The 18,900-nt window shown below is 61.2% G+C and overlaps 1 protein-coding gene across 1 annotated transcript in view; it reads right to left on the minus strand.

Annotated features, from left to right (window-relative positions):
- The window catches only part of KCNQ1 (potassium voltage-gated channel subfamily Q member 1), a 177,562-nt gene that overhangs the window by 28,854 nt on the left and 129,808 nt on the right, over positions 1 to 18,900 (minus strand). The window contains exons 13-16 of the mRNA XM_056131593.1: positions 17,356 to 17,431; positions 16,192 to 16,286; positions 15,294 to 15,340; positions 14,760 to 14,821 (exon numbers count right to left, since the gene is read on the minus strand). Coding sequence (XP_055987568.1) covers positions 14,760 to 14,821; positions 15,294 to 15,340; positions 16,192 to 16,286; positions 17,356 to 17,431 — 280 coding nt within the window. The remainder of the gene's footprint in view (positions 1 to 14,759; positions 14,822 to 15,293; positions 15,341 to 16,191; positions 16,287 to 17,355; positions 17,432 to 18,900) is intronic.

Consider the following 18,900-nt stretch of genomic DNA (forward strand, 5'->3'; position numbering starts at 1 on the left):
GCTGGCCCGTTGGCCAGCGTCTATTTTTGCGCAGCTCAAGCAGCTGCTGAATATTCAGGCGCGGCCGGCCGGGCCCCCCGCTCGCCCGACGCGTTTCAAAAGGGCCATTTTGATCAAAATATACATGTTTTCCTGAGGTCGGCCAAGGCGGGCAGGGCTGGCCGCAGAGACGGGCTTGGCTGCCCTCACGGGGGGCCCCGTCCCCCCGCGGGACCCCCCCACCCCCAGAGCTGACGGCCTACAGGAGCCGACTCAGATGAGAGCAGAATGATTTTCAAACATAAATTTCCTTTCTGGCCCCAATTTGCGGCTTATAAACAGAGTGACTGAGGGGGGTGGGGGGCGGGGGGTCCTGGGAGGGAGGCTTGGGGGAACAGGCAGGGGAACAAGGTGAAGGAAACTGAGGCCTGGGCATGGGGTGGGCTGCAGCGACCCCCGCCCAGGGCAGCCTGCCTGGCACCCCCCATGCCGAGCACCAACTGGGGAGCCCTTGGTGGGGTCGCGGGGGCTTGGACATCCCGGGTGCTGGGCACAGAGGCCTGCGGTCCTCCTCCTGCCGGACCCCACCCGGATCTGCCTGAGGTCGGACACAGGGTCCTGGGGTCTCTGGAGTGTGGGGTGGGGCGGGGACAAAGGCCGGCTCAGGGGGACCCTGCGTGGACAACGTGCCCTCGGCACCCTCCCCCCATGCCCCTCCCTCAAGGCCGCAGTGACCATCTCTGTGTCCACCGTCCAGCTGCAGATGGACCTGGGGGCCCTACTGGGCTCCACGCCCCCCTCTCTGGCCCCCACAACTCGGGGTTCGGGGCTCAGCAATGCCTCCCAGGACGGTGAGGAGGCTCTGAGGGGCCAGGAATGACCTCAAGCTGGACTCGCTTTCCTGGACGGCAGCGTTTGATGCCACCAACAGCCGGGCCCTGGGGCGTGTGGGTGTCTGCTCGGACCCCTCTCAGCCCCAACACCATCCTCCCTCAGCCACGGCCAGCCTGGCCGGACCCCGTGTCTCCTCCTGAACCTCTCACTCAGGGCCGAGGGGCCAGCACTCCGAGCCACCTGGACGGGTGGGCCTGGGGGTCTTAGAACGGGGACGGGGGCTCGGAGGAGCTGGAGGGCAGCCGTCACCCCGTCTGTCTGGGGGCCACTGCGGGGCCTTCCCTGATGCCCTTTCCCCAGTGGGACCAGGACCCCCAGCCAAGCCCGGCGCAGGGCCCAGAGCCGGGGGGAGATGGGGAACGACAGGGTATAAGTCTCACATGTGCATCCACTGCCGGACACTTGGGCAAACACACGGCCACTCCGGGCTGGGCAGGGCCCCCGAGGGGCCCGAGGACAGGAGACAGCGGCCAGGACAAACACCAGACAGTGGCCAGCACATGAGCCCTTCAAGGAGGGAGGCCGGGGGGCGGCCCTTCAAGCAGCCCCGAAATGCCCCGACTGGGCACGGCTGGGCCTCTCGGGGCAGAGCCCGGGTGCCCACCCCAGTGGCAAGTGGTGGGGACACAGCCCACCCAGGGCTTCTCCTTGGGGTGAGGCGGCCGGAGCCGCGGGGGCCACCCGGGCCCAGGTGCAGGGCGGGGGCTGTGTCCAGGCCTGGGGCGGGGCGGCCGCTCAGGCCGGCTCTCACCGCGGGTTATCTTTGAAGGCCCAGACCAAACAGGGCTGTGTGGTCGTGCCGAGTGGCCAGCGGCTCAGGAGCGCGCCGTCCACCGGGAAAGAAAAACGCCACGGACCCTAAAATAACCCGCTCCCAGAATAGCAGCTAATGACGGTGCCGAGGGGCCTTTGATCCTCAGAGCCCCACGCCTGCCTATTTACGGCCGCTCACGGGGCGGGGGCCGGCGGGGGCGGGGGCCAGCCACACGGTCGCCCCTCAGCCTGGCGCCGCCGGCCTGGGGGTCCTCACGGCCCTGCAGCCCCCGGGGAAAGGAAGGTCTGGGCACGGGGACCCGGGAGGGGTCTGCGGGGTGGTGCCTCCAGGTTCCTCACTCGGCAGGCCGGGCCCTGACCCAGACCAGCCCTGCGTGTCCCCAGGCCCAGAGGACAGCCTAGCTCAGTGTCAGCCTGGGTCCTGGGCTCCGGGCAAAGCCTTACGTGGGCACTGCGCCCCCTCCACCCATTAATCTTGGGCACCGTGCCCCTTCCTCCCATCCACCGGTCTTGGTGGGCACGAGCTGCTGTCCTGACGCCGGCGAGAATGCAGCCCACGGCCTGCAGCTCATGGCACATTTCTGCTGGGCCCAGGGCGTGCGGAGGGGCCGGGCCATCTCCCTGTGGAAGCCAGACGTGTGTGGGAGACGCCACGGGTCCGGTTTGGCTGAAGTGGCACATTCTCTCTCGTGTGTGTGTGTGCGTGCGTGCGCGCATGAGCGTGTGAGTCTGCGTGCACGTATGTGTGCAAGTGTGTGTCTATGTGTGTGTGCACAAGTGAGTGTGTGTCTCTGTGTGTGCACATGTATGTATGTGAGTGTGTGTGTACACAGCCCCAGTCTCAGCTGTGGAACATGCAGGCCAGGATTCTGGGGCCAGCAGGAGGGGATCTGGGTTGGGGGCTGTCAAAGGCTCCTTCTGCATGAGGGTCCGGGGAGCGGCCTGTCCCCAGGGGGCTGGAGCAAAATGGGGGTGCAGCCACGCAGAAGAAACAATCTTGCACCGAGGAACCATGCCCGTGGGTGGCCCACACAGCAGGAAGCCCGAATCAGGATGCATGCAGTTATCTCTTAGTTTCCGGGTCACTCCCCGGGCTGCTCAGAGCTTGCTCCTATGCTCAGGGGAACGTGTGGGGTGACGGGGAATCACGCCTTGGTCGACCGTGTGCCAGCAAACGCCCTCCCCACTGTGCTCTCGCCCCGGGCAGTTTGGACACTGGACTTCTCTGTGTCGTTTAAGCCCATTAACTGCCAGGACCCAGAGACTCGTCAACGAATCCCGGAACCGAGCAGCTCGCTGAAGAGATGCCCCCAGATCCTAATTATTTAAAATTTTAGAATTCCAGGAGAAGGCGGGCACAACATCTCATGCTACTCAGAACAAGCAATACAAAATAAATTACCTAGCAGCTGCCTGTGGAGAGCCCGGCGAGCTACCGAGAGGATCCCGCCCGCACGACAAACCCTGGCAAGCTCCCCGTGACGTATTCGATCTGCCAAACACAGTAACAACAAGTCTCACAATGGAGACGTTACTGGGTCCGCTCGAGCAAATCGATGAACAACGGGAGGACCATGCTACCATGCTGCCTGTGGGGCAGGCTTGAGTGGAGGCGGGAAAATTCGAAATAGTGGTAGGGGGAGGTGTCCTGGTGGAGGGGTTGGTGCTGAAATACTGAATGTAATCCATTCTTTTTTTTTTTTTTTTTTTTTTTTTTGCTTTTTGGGTCACACTCGGCAATGCCCAGGAGTTACTCCTGGTTCATGCACTCAGGAATTACTCCTGGCGGTGCTCGGGGGACCATATGGGTTGCTGGGAATCGAACCCGGGTCAATGGCATGCAAGGCAAATGCCCTATCCGCTGTGCTCTCGCTCCAGCCCCTGTAATCCATTCTTGCAAACAACTATGAAAATAAAATTGAAAAGAAAATAAAGTCAGGCTGGCCAGTGTCCCTTGGGGCAGAGGACACGGGTCCTCCCTGAGGAAGCTCAGTGACACAACATAGCCTGAGCCATTCCCGCAGACGTATCTGAAGATGGGGAAGACAGGAGTCTAGCCTTGAGGGGAAATCCCAGGAGCAGAAACGCCCACGAGGGTGACAGGGAAGAGGGCAGACGTGGCTCGGGCGGGGCTGGCAGAGACGCGGCTGTGAGCAGGTTCAGCCGTCTTTTTTTTCTCTTTTTGGGTCACACCTGGCGATGCACAGGGGTTCCTCCTGGCTCTGCACTCAGGAGTTACTCTTGGCAGTGCTCAGGGGACCATATGGGATGCTGGGAATCGAACCTGGGTCGGCCACGTGCAAGGCAAACCCCTACCCACTGTGCTATTCCTCCAGCCCCCATGGTTCAGCCGTCTTGGTGAAGGGCACGGACAAGCCCAGTGCTGTGGAGTGTAAGATCCGGAATTTCTGACGAACAGCCACAGAACCAGAATGCAAAATCCAGCAAGCGGCTCACAGCGGAGCAGACGCTGTGGATGGGAAGAGGGAAGGGGTCTGGCACCCAGAGGCAGCTGATGGGCGTGGCCGCCAGGCACCGGGAAGCACAGGGGGCGGGGGGGGGGGAGGGCACCCATTCCCGACCATGCGAGCCTGGAGATTTCAGTCACTAAACCCGCATACCTGGGACACCACGTAAGCCCATTAACCTCCATGATCCAGAGACTCACACATAGATCTCAGAAGAGAGCAACACGCTGCAGAGATGCCTCTGGACCCCAAAGTCACCTTCCAGTTAAAGATTTAACTGCAGCTCAACCACCCTACGTAAAATTTTAGAGTTCCTGGAGTGACACCTCATACTTTATGCCACTGATATACCAAGAGTAGCACACCACGTTTGATGGGGTGCAAAGTAGAAGACGACCAATCTTGATAAAAAAAAAATATATATATATATATATATTTTTTTTTTCCCAACATTCGCGGCCATGCGACATCTTACTATCTTGTTCTTACTTTGGAGAACCTGGCAGGCTACTGAAAGTATCCTGCCCGCCCGGCAGAGTCTGGCAAACTTCCTGTGTCGTACTCAATATGCCAAATACCAGTAACAATGATGGGTCTCATTCTCCTAACCCTGAAAGAGCATTGAAATGGCTCTTTTAAAATCTCAGGGCTAGGTAGAAGGAGACGTTACTGGTGCCTGCTCAAGGCAATTGACGAACAACAGGATGATGGTGATCGTGATATATATATATTACTGTCACTGTTCTCCTGTTGTTCATCGATTTGCTCGAGCAGGCCCAGTAACATCTCCATTGGGGACTTTGTTGTTACTGTGTTTGGCATATCGAATGCGTCACGGGGAGCTTGCCAGGCTCTGCCGTGCGGGCGAGATACTCTCGGTAGCTTGCCGGGCTCTCCGAGAGGGGCGGAGGAATCGAACTCGGGTCGGCCATGTTGGCTGCGTGCAAGGCGAACGCCCTACCGCTGTGCTATCGCTCCAGCCACAAACTGCACTCATTTGTGGGATGTAAAGTAATGTAACAGGAGACTGACACCCAAGGACAGTAGAGAGAAGGGCCAGGAGGATCGCTCCAGGGCTTGGAAGCCAACCTCATGTGCTGGGGGAGAAGGCAGCTGGGATACAGGAGGGACCACTAAGTCAAGGATGCTTGGAAGGAGGCTCGGGATGGGAGATGCACGCTGAAAGTAGATCAAGGATAAAACGTGATGGCCTCTCAGTATCTGTGTTGCAAACCATAACACCCAAAAGGAGAGAGAGTGTCGGAGGGAATGTGCTGGCCACAGAGGCAGGGGGTGGGAAGGGGTGGGGGTGGCGGGGGGATACTGGGAACATTGATGGTGGAGAATGGGCACTGGTGGAGGGATGGATGCTCGAACACTGTATGACTGAAACATAATTGTGAAAGCCTGTAAATGTGTAACGATATCGCATGGTAATTCCATAAAAATGGAGTACTATGTAGCTGTTAGAGAAGATGAAGTCATGAAATTTACATACAAGTGGTACTACATGGAAAGTATCATGTTAAGCGAAATGAGTCAGAAAGAGCGGGATAGACACAGAAAGACTGCATTCATCTGGGGAACATAAAGCAACAAAATGGGAGACTAACACCCAGGAGTGGCTGAGATTAGTACCAGGAATTTTGCTCCATGACTTGGAGGCCAGCCACACGTGCTAGGGGAAAAGGGAGCTCAGATAGAGAAGGGAGCACCAAATAAAGGGTGTTGGGAGGATCCTCCCAGGGTGGGAGAAGCATGCTGAAAGTAGACTATAGACCAAACATGATTGCCACTCAGTGCCTTTCTTGCAAAACACAGGACCCAAGAGGAGAGAGAGAGAGAGAGAGAGAACAAGGGGGAATGCCCTTCCACAGAGGCAGGGTGGGACGGGGGGTATGGGGGGTGAGAGGGATGCTGGGACCCGTGGTGGTGGAGGATGGGCACTGGTGGAGGGATGGGTACTTGATCACTGTATAACTGAAACCCAAGCACAAAAATTTGTAAGTCTATAACTGTACCATGTGGTGTTTCACTAATAAAAAAAAGAAAGAAAAGAAGAGGCAAATCTGCACGGGTTATTGGTTACGTAGGACAACACTGGTTATGAATAGTTGGGTTGAACAACAGGACTGGGGGTCACAGCATGGAGGTTGAAGTGCTTCTTGCAAGCACGCAGCCAAATCAGGTTCGATCCCCGGAGACACATGCTGTCCCCTAAGCCCTGCCAGGAGTCAGCCTTGAGCACAGAGCCAGGAGTAAGAACCAAGAGAGTAAAATGACCCCCAGTGAAGATCCTGAGCAAATCAGCAGGAGACTCCAGCAGTGAAAGAGCTGCCAGTCTGTTTGCTGGCTGAGCTGGCCAGAGGATGTGCTGAGCATCAATGAAGGGAGTGTGTGGGGTTCAACTCCGTGGGAATGAAAATAGAGCATCAGGGGCTGGAGCGATAGCACAGCGGGGAGGGCGTTTGCCTTTCATGCGGCCGACCCGGGTTCGATTCCCAGCATCCCATAGGGTCCCCTGAGCACCGCCAGGAGTAACCCCTGTGCATTGCCAGGTGTGACCCAAAAAGCACTGTCACAGTCACTGTCCTCCCGTTGTTCATCGATTTGCTCGAGCGGGCCCAGTCACGTCTCCATTGGAGACTTAGACCCAAAAAGCAAAAAAAAAAAAAAAAAAAAAAGAGCATCAACCTCCAAGACTGGAAGAAGGAAAAAGAGAGGCGAGACGTAGGAGCGAGGGAGGAGCAGAACCGACGTGAAGAATGTAGTCAACAGAAAGCAGGAATGATCTAGACTGCTCTCAATCTCCCTCGGCGTGAGAGGCCCAGCCACACCCATCCGCAGCAGAACAGTCACGAATAACAGAGTGATCGCCCGGCACCCCAAGTTTCAGAAGGCACAAGGAAGCCCCAGCGTTCCCTTGGAACAGACGCACACGTTAGCCACCCCGCGCACGTTAGCCACCAGGATTCGGAAACTTGCGAGCATTCCTGCACCGGGCGGACACAGGCCCGGGGGGCCTGAGCAGAGAGGCAGCCCCTCGCCGGGCCCTTCCTCAGCATGGAATTCGCCCACGGTCCAGGCTGTGTGACTGGCGCCAGGGCCTGGACGGAAGGTCGAGCCATCCGGAGCGGAGGACGGAAAGTGGAAATACTCGCACGGCACAGCTCTCCCGAGCGAGGATCTTACTGAGAGGATGAGTCTCAGTGAAATACAGACTCGATCTGACCGAGGAGGCCGCAATCACAAATTCTACTAGAATTGTTAAGAGTGACGTCCCTAAAGTAACAAAATAGGAGATTAATACCCAAGAATAGCCGAGATGAAATGATCAAATCAAGAATAGCCGAGGATTACTCCATGGCTTAGAGGCCAGCCGGGCATTCTAGGGGAAAGGGCAGCTCAGATAGAGAAGGGAGCACCAAATAAAGGGTGTTTGGAGGATCCTCCCAGGAGGGGAGATGCATGTTGAAAGTAGACCATGGACCGAACATGCTAGCCACTCAATGCCTCTTTTACAGACCACAACACCCAAAAGGAGAGAGAAAACAAAAGGGAATGCCCTGCCACAGAGGCGGGGGGGGGGGGGGGGGATGGGGGGATGGGGGGGAGGGATACTGGGATCCGTGGTGGTGGAAAATGGGCACTGGTGGAGGGATGGGTATTTGATCATTGTATAATCGAAACCCAAGCACAAAAAATTGTAAGTCTACAACTGTACCTCATGGTGTTTCACTAATAAAAATTAATAAAAAGAAAAAAGAATGATGTCCCAGTGAGGAAACTGGATCTGAAAAAACTCTTTCTCGGGCCGCGAAAGAGTCCAGGGGCTGAGATGCGGCCCTTGCTGGTGACTGAGGCCTTTTGGTCCCCAGCACCTCACAGGGCCACCCGAGCATGGCCAGGAGTGGCCACAGGGCAGAGCCAGGACTCAGCCCTGAGCAGCCCCCAGTAGGAAAGCGTCCTGACAGGCGAGCCCCCCGCCCCAGACCTCACTGGGCACCGGGAGCTGCACTGGCCTCTGCTGTAGGGTAGGGGGCACCCCCCAGCCTCACCCCAGGGTGCACGGCTGCCCACTCCGAAGGGCAAGCTTGAAGCCACAGGCCCTTTGGCGGCCGGCCTGAAGGGCCTTGGAGGACGCACAGAGACGCCCCTGGAAGGGGCTCACAGCCTTGGACACGCCAGCCGAGGGTTTCCTGCTCAGACTTGAAGGAGGAACAAGAGATTTCAGACAGACCGTGGGGACGGGGACTCAGCAAAAGCCCGTGACGGCCGGGAGACGACTGGGAACGGGCCGGCACCCCCGCCCGGAGACCGCTGCAGACAGGGGACGTTTCCTCCTACAGCGGGGACTGGGCTCTTTTAAAACACATTCTCAGCATTTGCTTTTTTTTTTCCCCCCTCTCTTTTTCTCAATTCAATGTTGACTCCAGCCAGGGTGTATTGATTTCCTGTTCTGTCCCTCTGAGAAGGGGCCACGTTGTCCTAATTCTTCTTTGGCTGAAGAATGTTGGCTGGGGCCCAGAGATTTCCTAGAATGTACTCTGACGCGCTGGTCCTGTCGGACGCGGGAGGCCGGGGCAGAGTAGGTGCCCGTCACACGGCCCCTGCTTCTAAAAGGTGGCATTTTTGCCTACGTTCCCTGATAACCGAGTCCCTCTGGGACGCCACAACAGTGCAGTGGAGTCTTTCAGATGCGTCCTGGTGTTTCCACAGCATCAGGGATCGAACCCAGGCCTCGCTCGCGCTCAACCTCTGAGCCACACCCCGTACCTGCGACCAGTTCTCTCACGGCCGTGATTTCCTGGGATCTCTAAGCGGGATCGTCTATTCTTGGGGTGCTTTTGTGCTCGCCTTCTTTTACATTTAGCATGGCTCTCCAAGCTGTTTATCAATTTTATTTATCTTCAAGAAATGAAATCCTGCCCGGTCACATATGTGGAAAACAGGATATGTCGATAGGACGCGGCCAGGCCAGGCGGGGCGTTTCTCCTCTGGGGTCACCGGGCTGGTGCTGGGAGTGGGCTGGGGGCTGGTCGGACTCTGCAGAACAGGGAGTGTCTACTCTCGGGGACTCGGCCGTGCTGTCCACTTAACCATGTGTGGTCTTTCCTGGAAGCGTGTTATGCCTCACAAAAAGACAACTTGAAAAACAAAAAGAAAAGCCGGTAGGAGCGAGTCTAAAAAGGCAGGGCCGGGACGCCTCCACGAGACACAAAACACGTCACGGGGACCACGGAAGTGGCAGGGCTGTGCCATGGTCCCCAGGAGACCCCCACTATCTCTTTGTCTTTGGCCCAAGTCTGACAAACTGTCCCCAGGTCTGCTTTTGGCTTTTTGTTTCTGCTTTTGCTAGGAAGCGGCAAGCTGATCCCGAAACCCCTCGGAGAATTCACAGGACTTAGAAAAGGCAAAAACAATCTGAAAGAGAAACTTGTGGGGCCCCTTCGGCGACCAGCGTCAGCTGCCCGACGCGGGTTCAAGGCCAGCGCAGAGGCAGAGCGGGGAGGACCCGGAATTCCACGCACACATTTCCGGCAGCTGCCGGCACCATCCCGGGGGTAAAGATGATCTTTCTAAGAAATGGTTTCAGGGAACGGAATGTCCAGGAGCCAAAAAATCCTAAATCAAATCAAACCACCTCCACCACCCCCCCCAAAAAAAAAATCAAAAGCAATAACCTCGGAGCTTACCTTGTACCACACCCCCCAAAAAATCTGCTCAAAATTAACCACAGACCTGAATGTCCAAGGGAGATAAATCTATGAGGCTTAGAGAAGGGGAAAAAAAAAAAAACGGGGAGAGAATTTCCTGACTGAGGATGAGGCCTCTTGCAGACATCAGAGAGGGAGGCGGCTAGGACGAGATAGTCGAGTTCATGAACACTTTTGTGTTTTAAAAGGCGTGATTGAAAAATGAAAAGCCAGCCAGAGAATGGGAGAAAATATTTGCAAGTCATATAATCTGATAAAGGCCTTGTACCCAGAACATATAAATAACGCTTGCAACACAATAATAGGACTACTTAATTAGAAAATGGGCAAAGAGTTGAATAAACATTTTGCCAAAGAAGACCATGAATGTCTAATAAGCACATGAAAAGTCGCTGAACATCATTAGCGACTGGGAAAATGCAAATGAAACCTACAATGAGATACCATTACGGCACCAGGCGGGACAAGGGGCCGGCCCGCGCCCGGGCGGGACGCAGCTCGGAGACTTCTGCCTTTCTTTTCGGAGACTGACACAGACACTCAGCCGAAAGACCAGAGATTCTCACCTCGGGACTCTCCCCCGAGAAAAAGAAACGTGTGCCCCCGCCCCCCCACCCCCAGATGAGCCGCAGATAAAAGTCCACGGCAACAATCCCCCATAATAGCCCCCGGACTGGAAAGTGTCTGCATGTCCATCAGCGGGCCAAGGGAGAAACAAAAACGCGATGTTTCCTCGAGATGGGAATCCCATTCAGCGCCAGGACAAATCACAAAAGGCCCCCGCATGTATCAGGGCGTGCAAAGGCCACGGAGGAATTTAGGGAGACAGAGACGGGAGGGGCAGCCTCCCCGGCCCCCCGCCCCTGGATGCTTGCCGCCCCAAGGGAGGGACACTGGGGACCATCGTCCAAACGCCCCGAAAGCACATTGTCCTGACTCAGGCCAGCCCCGCGGGAAGGGAAATGAGACTCGGACGTGCAAGTCCCGGAGTCGGTGCTGTGCTCAGCGTGGGTGCATGCCGCCTCCAGGGGGGCCCCTGGGTTTGATCTCCGTGCCACTCAGCGGCTCCTCGGCCCAGCCCAGCACCTCCTGCGGCGCACCCCCCCACCCCTGCCAGATACATAAACAAAATTGCTGTGTAAGAGCATAAGAGCGATAGTGTCGGCCTGGAGGGAAGACGTGGCTGAAGATAATGAGGGGTGTTGTGAGGCAATGAGAGAATCTTGGGGCCACTGAGACGAGGGAACGCAAACACGGCGTGTGCTGGATTAGGAGATCAAACCCCACAACGTTTGGGGGGGGGTGTTGAAAGGGCCAGAGTGCGGCGGCGGCGGCGGAGGGCTTGAGGAACGGTGCCCGCGGGGGAGGGGGCTTCGGCTCGCTCAAAGCCGGCCACGCAGATCAAAACGTTCCAGGGAGGACCGAGAAGATATAAACAAAAAAGTTTAACAAGTTTGTTCTAAGGGACATAAACACGGCATGGCACGTGACCGGCCGAGCGTCAGAAGGCCTGGGATCCCGGCCCCACGCGGGGCCCCTGCCCGGCCCCACACCCTTCCTGGCCTGCGTCCTCCCCAGGTCCCTGAGGGCTTGCTGACAAGCAAGTGCGTAAATGCCGAAAGCACCACCCGGCCCAGCCCCGGCCCCACGTCCCCGGCTCAGGCCGTGGCCCTGGGTTTGCTGCAGTGGCGGCGGCAGCGGCAGGAAGTGGGGATGAGGGACTTGGGGTCCAGAGACCAGCCCCGGCCCTCAACGTGCGGGTGCCTTGGACGGAAAGGCGGACGCTCCTGGCACGAGGGCAGGGGCTTCGGGAGCTTGCTGGGAGCCCAGAAGGGCCGGGCTGGGCCCATCCCCCTGAAACACAGGTCACAGAGCAGGCAACGGGCCGGGGCTAAGGTCCTAGGCGGGACTGAATTCCTGGCACCACACAGGGGCTCCTTAATGCAGCGGCAGGAGCAGCCCCTGAGCACCGCCGGGTGCGTCCCCACCCCCCCAAAATACACAGATAGGGTGACCGGGTGGGTGCGAGACTCAGGGGAGGCTGACAGCGTCAGGAGGACGGAGAGAGAAACCCAGGAGAGAGAAACCCAACCAGCGAGGTAAAACTCACTCAGGACTACCTCGCTACAAAGTGAGACAATGTATCAGCAGTATTGTTCTTATTCCCCGTCTTTCCTGGGGTCCTCGGGGTTCCTGGCCGCCCCAGTGGAGGGGGTCCCAGCCAGTCGGGCTTGGGGCTCAGCACGAGGCCTGAGGAGGCAGAGGCGGGTGTGCTTGTGTCCAGCAGCGCCCAGGGGATGCCTGGGGGTCAGCAGCAAGCCTGCACGGCCCTGGTCTCCACCGTGTGTGCATAAGGGGGCCCAGGCGGGGAGGGGCGAAGACATGGAGCCACTGAGCAGCCACAGGCATCTCCAGGGCCAGGGTTGGTCCTGAGCATACCAGGACAAACCTCTCCAGCCAACGAACGCTGGTCTCTAGCCACGGAACCTCACCAACCGTGCCGTGTTGGGGAGGCACAGGCCCACGCCCTACGCGGAATCTTGTAGAACACGGGGGGGTGCCCTTCTCGGCTCACCCTGTGAGGCTCGGAGGTGTGACCCTGACAGCTGACAGGGGGCTCGGGGTGGGGGGGAGGGGAGAACGATGCCCACGCAGAGATTCACCAAAAAATCAATCTGGGTGGGTGGGATTTGGGCCACACCAGGCAGCGCTCAGGGATCACTCCGGGTGGGGCGCGGGGGACCCTAGGAGATGCCAGGGATCGAACCGGGGTGTGAGGTCAGCCGTGTGCGCTCTCTGGCCTGACCTGAGTTCTGAAGAGACACGCACAGCCCTCAGCGGGGTTTGGGGAACCTGGATGGGTGGGTGGGTGGGTGGGTGTTGGGGGCGGCCGATGCCACAGACGGCTGCGCGCATACCCCGGGTCCCAGAGGAGAAAGGTCTGATCTCAGCAGGCTGGAGCCGGGCACGGAGACGGCTGGTGGGGGGCCTCATTCCGCCCCCGCCGCCGCCGTCTGCGCTGGGCTGGAAGGCCGGCACTTCCCCTGAGCACCAGCATTTCCGGCCGGAATGCAGAAGAAAGCGGATTCCCAGCCCCCGCGCAATCTTAGCTTGCAAAACAAGCTGGACAGCAAGTCCTGGGGCCCGGCTAAGAATCCTGGGGCGGGGAGGGGGCTCGGGCTGCCCGCCATCAGCCCCCCCCAACGCCGACCCCCCCACCCTGCTGCCTTCACCCACAGGCCGGGGGGAGCCGGCGGGGGCTGGGCGGATGCGGCCCCCTGTGAAACTCTGCTTCCCTGTGTCTACCCGGAGCCCCACCCACCTAGGACGGAACCAACAGTGCGGGACCCCCTCAGTCCAGCGGCTCATGGGGGGCACCCGAGTGAGGTGGCCACCGTGGCCGGGCCAGGGCAGAGGAGGGGTTTGCGTGAGAGGTGGGGGCAGTGGGCGCTCCCTGGCCCATCCAGGTGGCCCCGAGCTGGGCTCCTGGCCTTCCCCAGGGGACAGCCCGGGCCCTGACCGCAGGACAGAGCCTCCTCGGGGGGCAGCTCTGTTCCCGGGGGAGACCCGCTGGGCTGGAGGAAGTGACCACGCAGAGGCCCTCCAGCCGGGCAGAGGCCCGGGCTTGCGGGGCTGTGGGCGGCGGGCTGTCCCCGTGGGGCCCCCGGCAGGCGGAGGCGGGATTTCCTGCCCGCCCCCCGCAGCCAGCAAGGGCTGCCTGGCTGTTTACGGCTCTAGGCAGCTGCTCCTAGGCTTGGGGGTCTGGGCGGATGCCGGCTCTGAGGGTGCCTTCAGGTGCCACCCCTCCGGCCGCTGGGTGAGGCCTGGGAGCACGAACCAGACTCGTGTCTCTCTGGGGTCCGGTCCCAGGAGGTGAGACTGGCCAAGATGGGGGGGGGGAGCCCGTGCAGGGCCGCAGCCCTGGGGGTGAGGACCCCCCCAGACACACTGTCTATGGGGACCCCTCAAGGCCAGAGCTCCTCAGACGGCCACTGCCCTGCGGGCCCAGGGCTGCGTTTGTGGCTGGGAACGGCTGCTCACGCATGGGCCCTCAACATGGCCAGGCCCCCGGGGTCCCCGGGTCAGAGAGTGGGTCCCCCAGGCTTACTCATTCTGCTTTGGACATGGAGGTTCTCAGGGTGAGCGGGGAGGTGGCGGGTGGGTCCCCACATCCCCTGCCTCCCCCCAGCATCTCCCTGACAGGCTCCTGGGGCCTGGGTGCTGTGCCGGGTGCAGCCGCATCTGCCCCACTCCCCAACAGACTGTGGAGGTCACTCCCAGGCATCCCCATCCCAACCAGAGCATGCCCCGAGAAGTGGCCTGCCAGGGCCCCCCAGGCATGGACCCCTGCGGTCCCCTGACCGCCTCTGCTCTGCCCCAGCCCAGGGCGGATGGGAGGGGCAGTGCTACGGGCAGGTGCAGTGGACGGGCCGAGTCCCCGGCCACCTGATGGCCGTCACAGACAGGAGAGCAGCAGGACAGAGCGGGAGCCTCCCGGGAGCCGGGGTGGGGGCGGCGCCCCCTGCCCAACCGAAACTGCTCTATTTTTAGCCTCCCAGCACCTCTGAGATAAGGGCCTGCAGCCGGGAGGGCCGGCAGCGAGATAACGGCCCTCCCTGCGCACGCACCGGCGGAGACTTCAAAGCGGCCCGGAGGGGCGGAGCTGGGGCAGGTGGCGGGCCGGGGGAGCCGGTGGGCTGGGGGCACCAGGGCACAGATGTGCCCCCACCGACACACGCCACCACCAGCTGGAGATGAGCCTCCGGGGAGCATCGGGGAACCCTGAGCCCCCAGCATGGCCCACGCGCTTCACCGTCAGACTCTGCAGGGGCCCCCAGGGGCCCAACATGGGTGCGGGCGGCATCCACGGTGCCAGGGGGAAGTAGCCCCTGTCCCACCCGCCCGGGCCAAGCAGGCCGCCGCCTACCTTGTCCTCCACCCGGGTCAGGCGGGCACCGATGCTGTTGCCCCCGCGGTCCTTGCTCTTCTCTGTGGGCAGAGGCTGGAGTGAGGGCGCGTGTCCAGGGGCACCCACTGGCTGGTGGGGGGGAGGGGTCTGCGAGGCCTAAAACTGAGGAAGGCTCAGAGGGCCTCTGGGAGGGCCTTAGCTGGGGGATTCTTGTTTCCGCTGTCCCCCCCACCCCCAGAGGCTGCAGGGGTCTGGGACCCTGGGGCCTGGGCGGGTAACTCCAGCCTGAGGACCTCAAACTGCCCCCACCCTGCTGGTCACCTGCCCAAGTCTTCTCTAGAGCCCCTGGCCCCTTGTCCAGCTTGGAGGAGGTGGCCGAGGCCAGGGAGCCTCAGAGCCCTTCAGGACAGTCCAGCTGGGGTCCCCAGGCTGGGCTGGGACACCTGCAGCCCCCAGCCCCCTCCTGATGTGCTGCCCGCTGTCTGGGTCCTAGAAGCTCCCCTCCCGGGGGAGTGAGGAGGGCATGGTGTGGAGCAGGTGGGGTGGGCGTACCTGAGACGGAGATGAAGAGCGATGGCTTCCCGATGGACTGGTCTAGCCTGGGGGGCGAGCAGACACAGCTCAGCGACCCAGGCCCAAGGCTCCCCCACCCCCAAGGCTAGCAAGCACCTCCCCAGGGGTGGGGCCCCAAGGGGTGGGCCGCAGGGATAAGGGGTTCTTCCCCAGACACCCCTCCTGAGTAGGGGTTGGGGGGCGCCTGGAACCCCCAGCATCCTGGCCACTGTCAGCCATCTCACACCAGCTCGTGGCCGGGGAGAGGGAGTAAGGCCTGGATGCTGGGGGCTGGGCTAGGCAGGTTTGTAGCCCCTGGGGGCAGCTACTGGGGCCAGCAAATGCTGGCCACATAGGCCAGCACATCAAGCCCTGCGGACGCCAAGACCTAGGCGCCAACACCCAGCTGGGACCATCCAGGGGCGGGGTTCTGAGCTCTAGGACAGGACAGTACCTGGGGTGGGGGTGGTGCTGGGCAGGACAGAGGGAGGGGGGAAGTTGGGAAGGACCTGTGCGTGTGAGCGGGCACCAGGCCCTCTCCATCAGTCCTGCCCGTGCCCACCTAGTCTGCAGGGTTTCAATGGGCCACGGCCCCGCCCACTCCCCCGCTGCCCACACCAGGCCTGGCCCACACCTCCCGGAGCCCCGCCCACACCCTCTCGCCCCTCCCACACCAAGCCCCGCCCACACTCGCCATGCCCCGCCCACACTCAAGCCCCGCCCCACCTCACTCACATTTATGCCCCGCCCACACCCTCACGCCCCGCCCACACCACCAGGCCCCGCCCCACCCCACTCACTCATGCCCCGCCCACACCCAATCACACACACCCCAGCCCTGCGAACACCGCCTCTCCCCGCTCAGCCCAGCTGTGCCCCACCCCCGGGGCCCACCCACCTTCTCTGCAGCTCCTTGATGCGCACCATGAGGTTGAGGTGGCCCTGGGAGTACTGCTCGATGACGTCGCGCACGTCGTACGGTTTCCGTGCTTGCTGCCGGAGATACGGCTCTGGGCTCGATGCTGGGCCCCTTCGGGCCTCAGTTTCCCCCACCCCCCACCTGTTCCCGGGCCCGCAGGAGGGGCGTGTGGCAGGAGCCAGCCAGGAGCACGGAGAGTGGAGCTCCCTGCCCCTCCCCCCCTCCCCCTCACCCCACAGCGGCAACACCCTGTGCCCGCCTGGGTGCACCTTCCCGGGCTGGGGGACCTGGGTGAGAGTGCGCGTGGGATGGCGCGTGGGGGTGTGCTGGCACCCACGTGGCTGCAGCTGTGTGTGGACATGTCTGCGTGACCGTATGTGTATGTGGCTGCACTTGGTGGCATTGCATATGTGTCGCAAGTATGTTGCTATGTGGAGCTGCCTTTGTGTGACCGCACACATGCGTGGACGTGGTGCATGTGTGCGTGTCCTCAAGCATGTGCGGCTGTGACTGTGACTGTGTGGCCACGTGAGCGTGTCCGTGTGCATGGCCGCACATGTGTGTGACCGCGTGGCTGTGCGTGTGTCCGTGTGTGCGTAGCTGCTGTCCGTGCGGGCGTGAGCGTGCTGACGGGGCTGCCTTTCCCCGAGGTGAGGTCCAGGCCCCCGAGACTTATCTCGGGCTGCCCCAGGCCTGCCCGCACCCTGGAGGCCCCTCTCAAGTGGCTGAGGGGGGCGGAGGCAGTGCAGACCCTCGGCTCCATCCCGGGGCCATTTCCACAGGAGCCGAGATGAGCCAGATAAAGCCGCCGGCCAGACAGACCATGGACACGGCGTCCGTCCGAGGCCAAGCGGGGCTGGACACACTGGCTCCTCCGAGCAGACACAAACCTGCCGTGTCTGCACCCGGGGCCCGGTGAGCCGGGCGCGGTGGGACCATGCGGGTCAGGGCCCCTCCTCCTGGCCTTTCGGGGAGCCCTCTGCCTCTGCATGGGTGGGAGCGCCCAGAGCGGGCCGGAGGGGAGACGCCCGCCCAGGGCCAGAGGCAGGGATGTGACTGACCCCCCCCCCCCGTCATCTCCCCAAGCTGGGGCAGCCAGGAGACCCCCCACTCCGCCCCCGGGGGTGCCGGCTCCGTGCTCACCTGGAACCTCTTCTTGGCTACGAAGTACTGCATGCGGCGGATGACCTTGATGGTGGCTCGGTGATGCTCGCGCAGCCTGAGAGGAGAGCACTGTCAGCCTGGCCCATGCTTCCGCTTCCGGCCCTCCCCGCCCCTGGGGCCAGACGCTCTGAATGTGGGGGCCACCTTCTCTCCACCGCACCCCATACGTGTGTGAGACTGAGACGCCAGCAGGAGAGTGGGCTGTGTCAGGCTGTGCAGGCTTGAGTGGCCAGGAGGGGCTGCACGTTCTCAACCCCCCACCCGCCGCCCCCTCCCAGAGCTGGGCTCAGTCTAGTCTGAGGTACGAGCTGCAGAAACAGCCAGAACCTGAGGGCTCAAGGTCCTGATGAAGGGGGACCCCCCAGAAGTGAACCTCCTTTGGGGCACTGTCCCCTGAAGTGTGGCCGGAGCTCCCGGGGGTGGTGGAGGCTCTGGGGCGGGTGCTGGTGGTGCATAAGCTGTGCATGAGCACCCTGGGGGGAGCTGGGTGTGTGTGTGGGGGGTCAGGGTTCAGGCTGAGCCAGGTTGGGGGCCCTGCGCCGGGCTGCCCACACCCCCTCCTGCGGCGCAGAGGCAGGGCCCGTGGCGGGGGGCTGAGGGCTTCTCGACTTTTTTTTTTTTTTTTGCCTTTTGGGTCACACCCGGTGATGCTCAGGGGTTACTCCTGGCTCACGCACTCAGGAATTGCTCCTGGCGGTGCTCAGGGGACCATATGGGGTGCTGGGAATCGAACCCGGGTCGGCCATGTTGGCTGCGTGCAAGGCAAACGCCCTACCTGCTGTGCTATTGCTCCAGTCCCGCTTCTCGGATTTTTAAAAATACCCCGGACCCCTGAGCAGGGGAAACAAGACGGTAGATCTGACGGTGTGACCCCTTCGTGCACAGCGGTGCTTGGGCTGGGACAGAGTTGGGGTGTGCTGCCCCCGCCCAGATGGAGACTCTTGTTGGGGGGCAGGAGTGTTCTTGGTGCCCACGAGAGCCAGCAGCAAGGGCCGGACATGGGTGGGCCCCGAACCCCCGCCCAGGAACTGCCCCACGGTGGCCCGTCCAGAGGAGCTGAGCCCGTCCTGTGTGGGGCTCGCTCCGTGTGGCCCGGGCCGGGGAAGCTGGTGTTGGGAGGCTCCGGGATGGCACAGGGGGATACGGGGCTCCCGGGGTACTTTGGGGGGCTGTGTGGTGTGCCGAGACCATCCATTAGCAGCTAGCCCAGCCCCCAAATGCTGCCTCAGCCTCAGGAGCAAACGGCGGCTAAGGGGGGGCCTTAACCATAAAGCTGAGGCCGTTCACTGCACGCCACAGAAGTTTCTAGAAACCAGAAGAAAGGCGGAGCCACTCACAGAGAAAGACCCCGGCAGGGAAACGGTGAAGCGGCTTGGAGCAGCAGGGGTGGGCGGCCCCGAGAGTGGGGGGCAGGCCACACGGAGCCCAGAGGGAGGGACGCGGCGGTGACACGGAACCCCAGCCCTTGTCCGAGCTCGCGTGAGCGTGAACACGCATGTCGTCACATTGGGATCAATCATCTTG

Source organism: Sorex fumeus, unplaced genomic scaffold (genome assembly GCF_029834395.1).
Source record: "Sorex fumeus unplaced genomic scaffold, SorFum_2.1 ptg000093l, whole genome shotgun sequence".
In the NCBI taxonomy this organism is placed as follows: Eukaryota; Metazoa; Chordata; class Mammalia; order Eulipotyphla; family Soricidae; genus Sorex; species Sorex fumeus.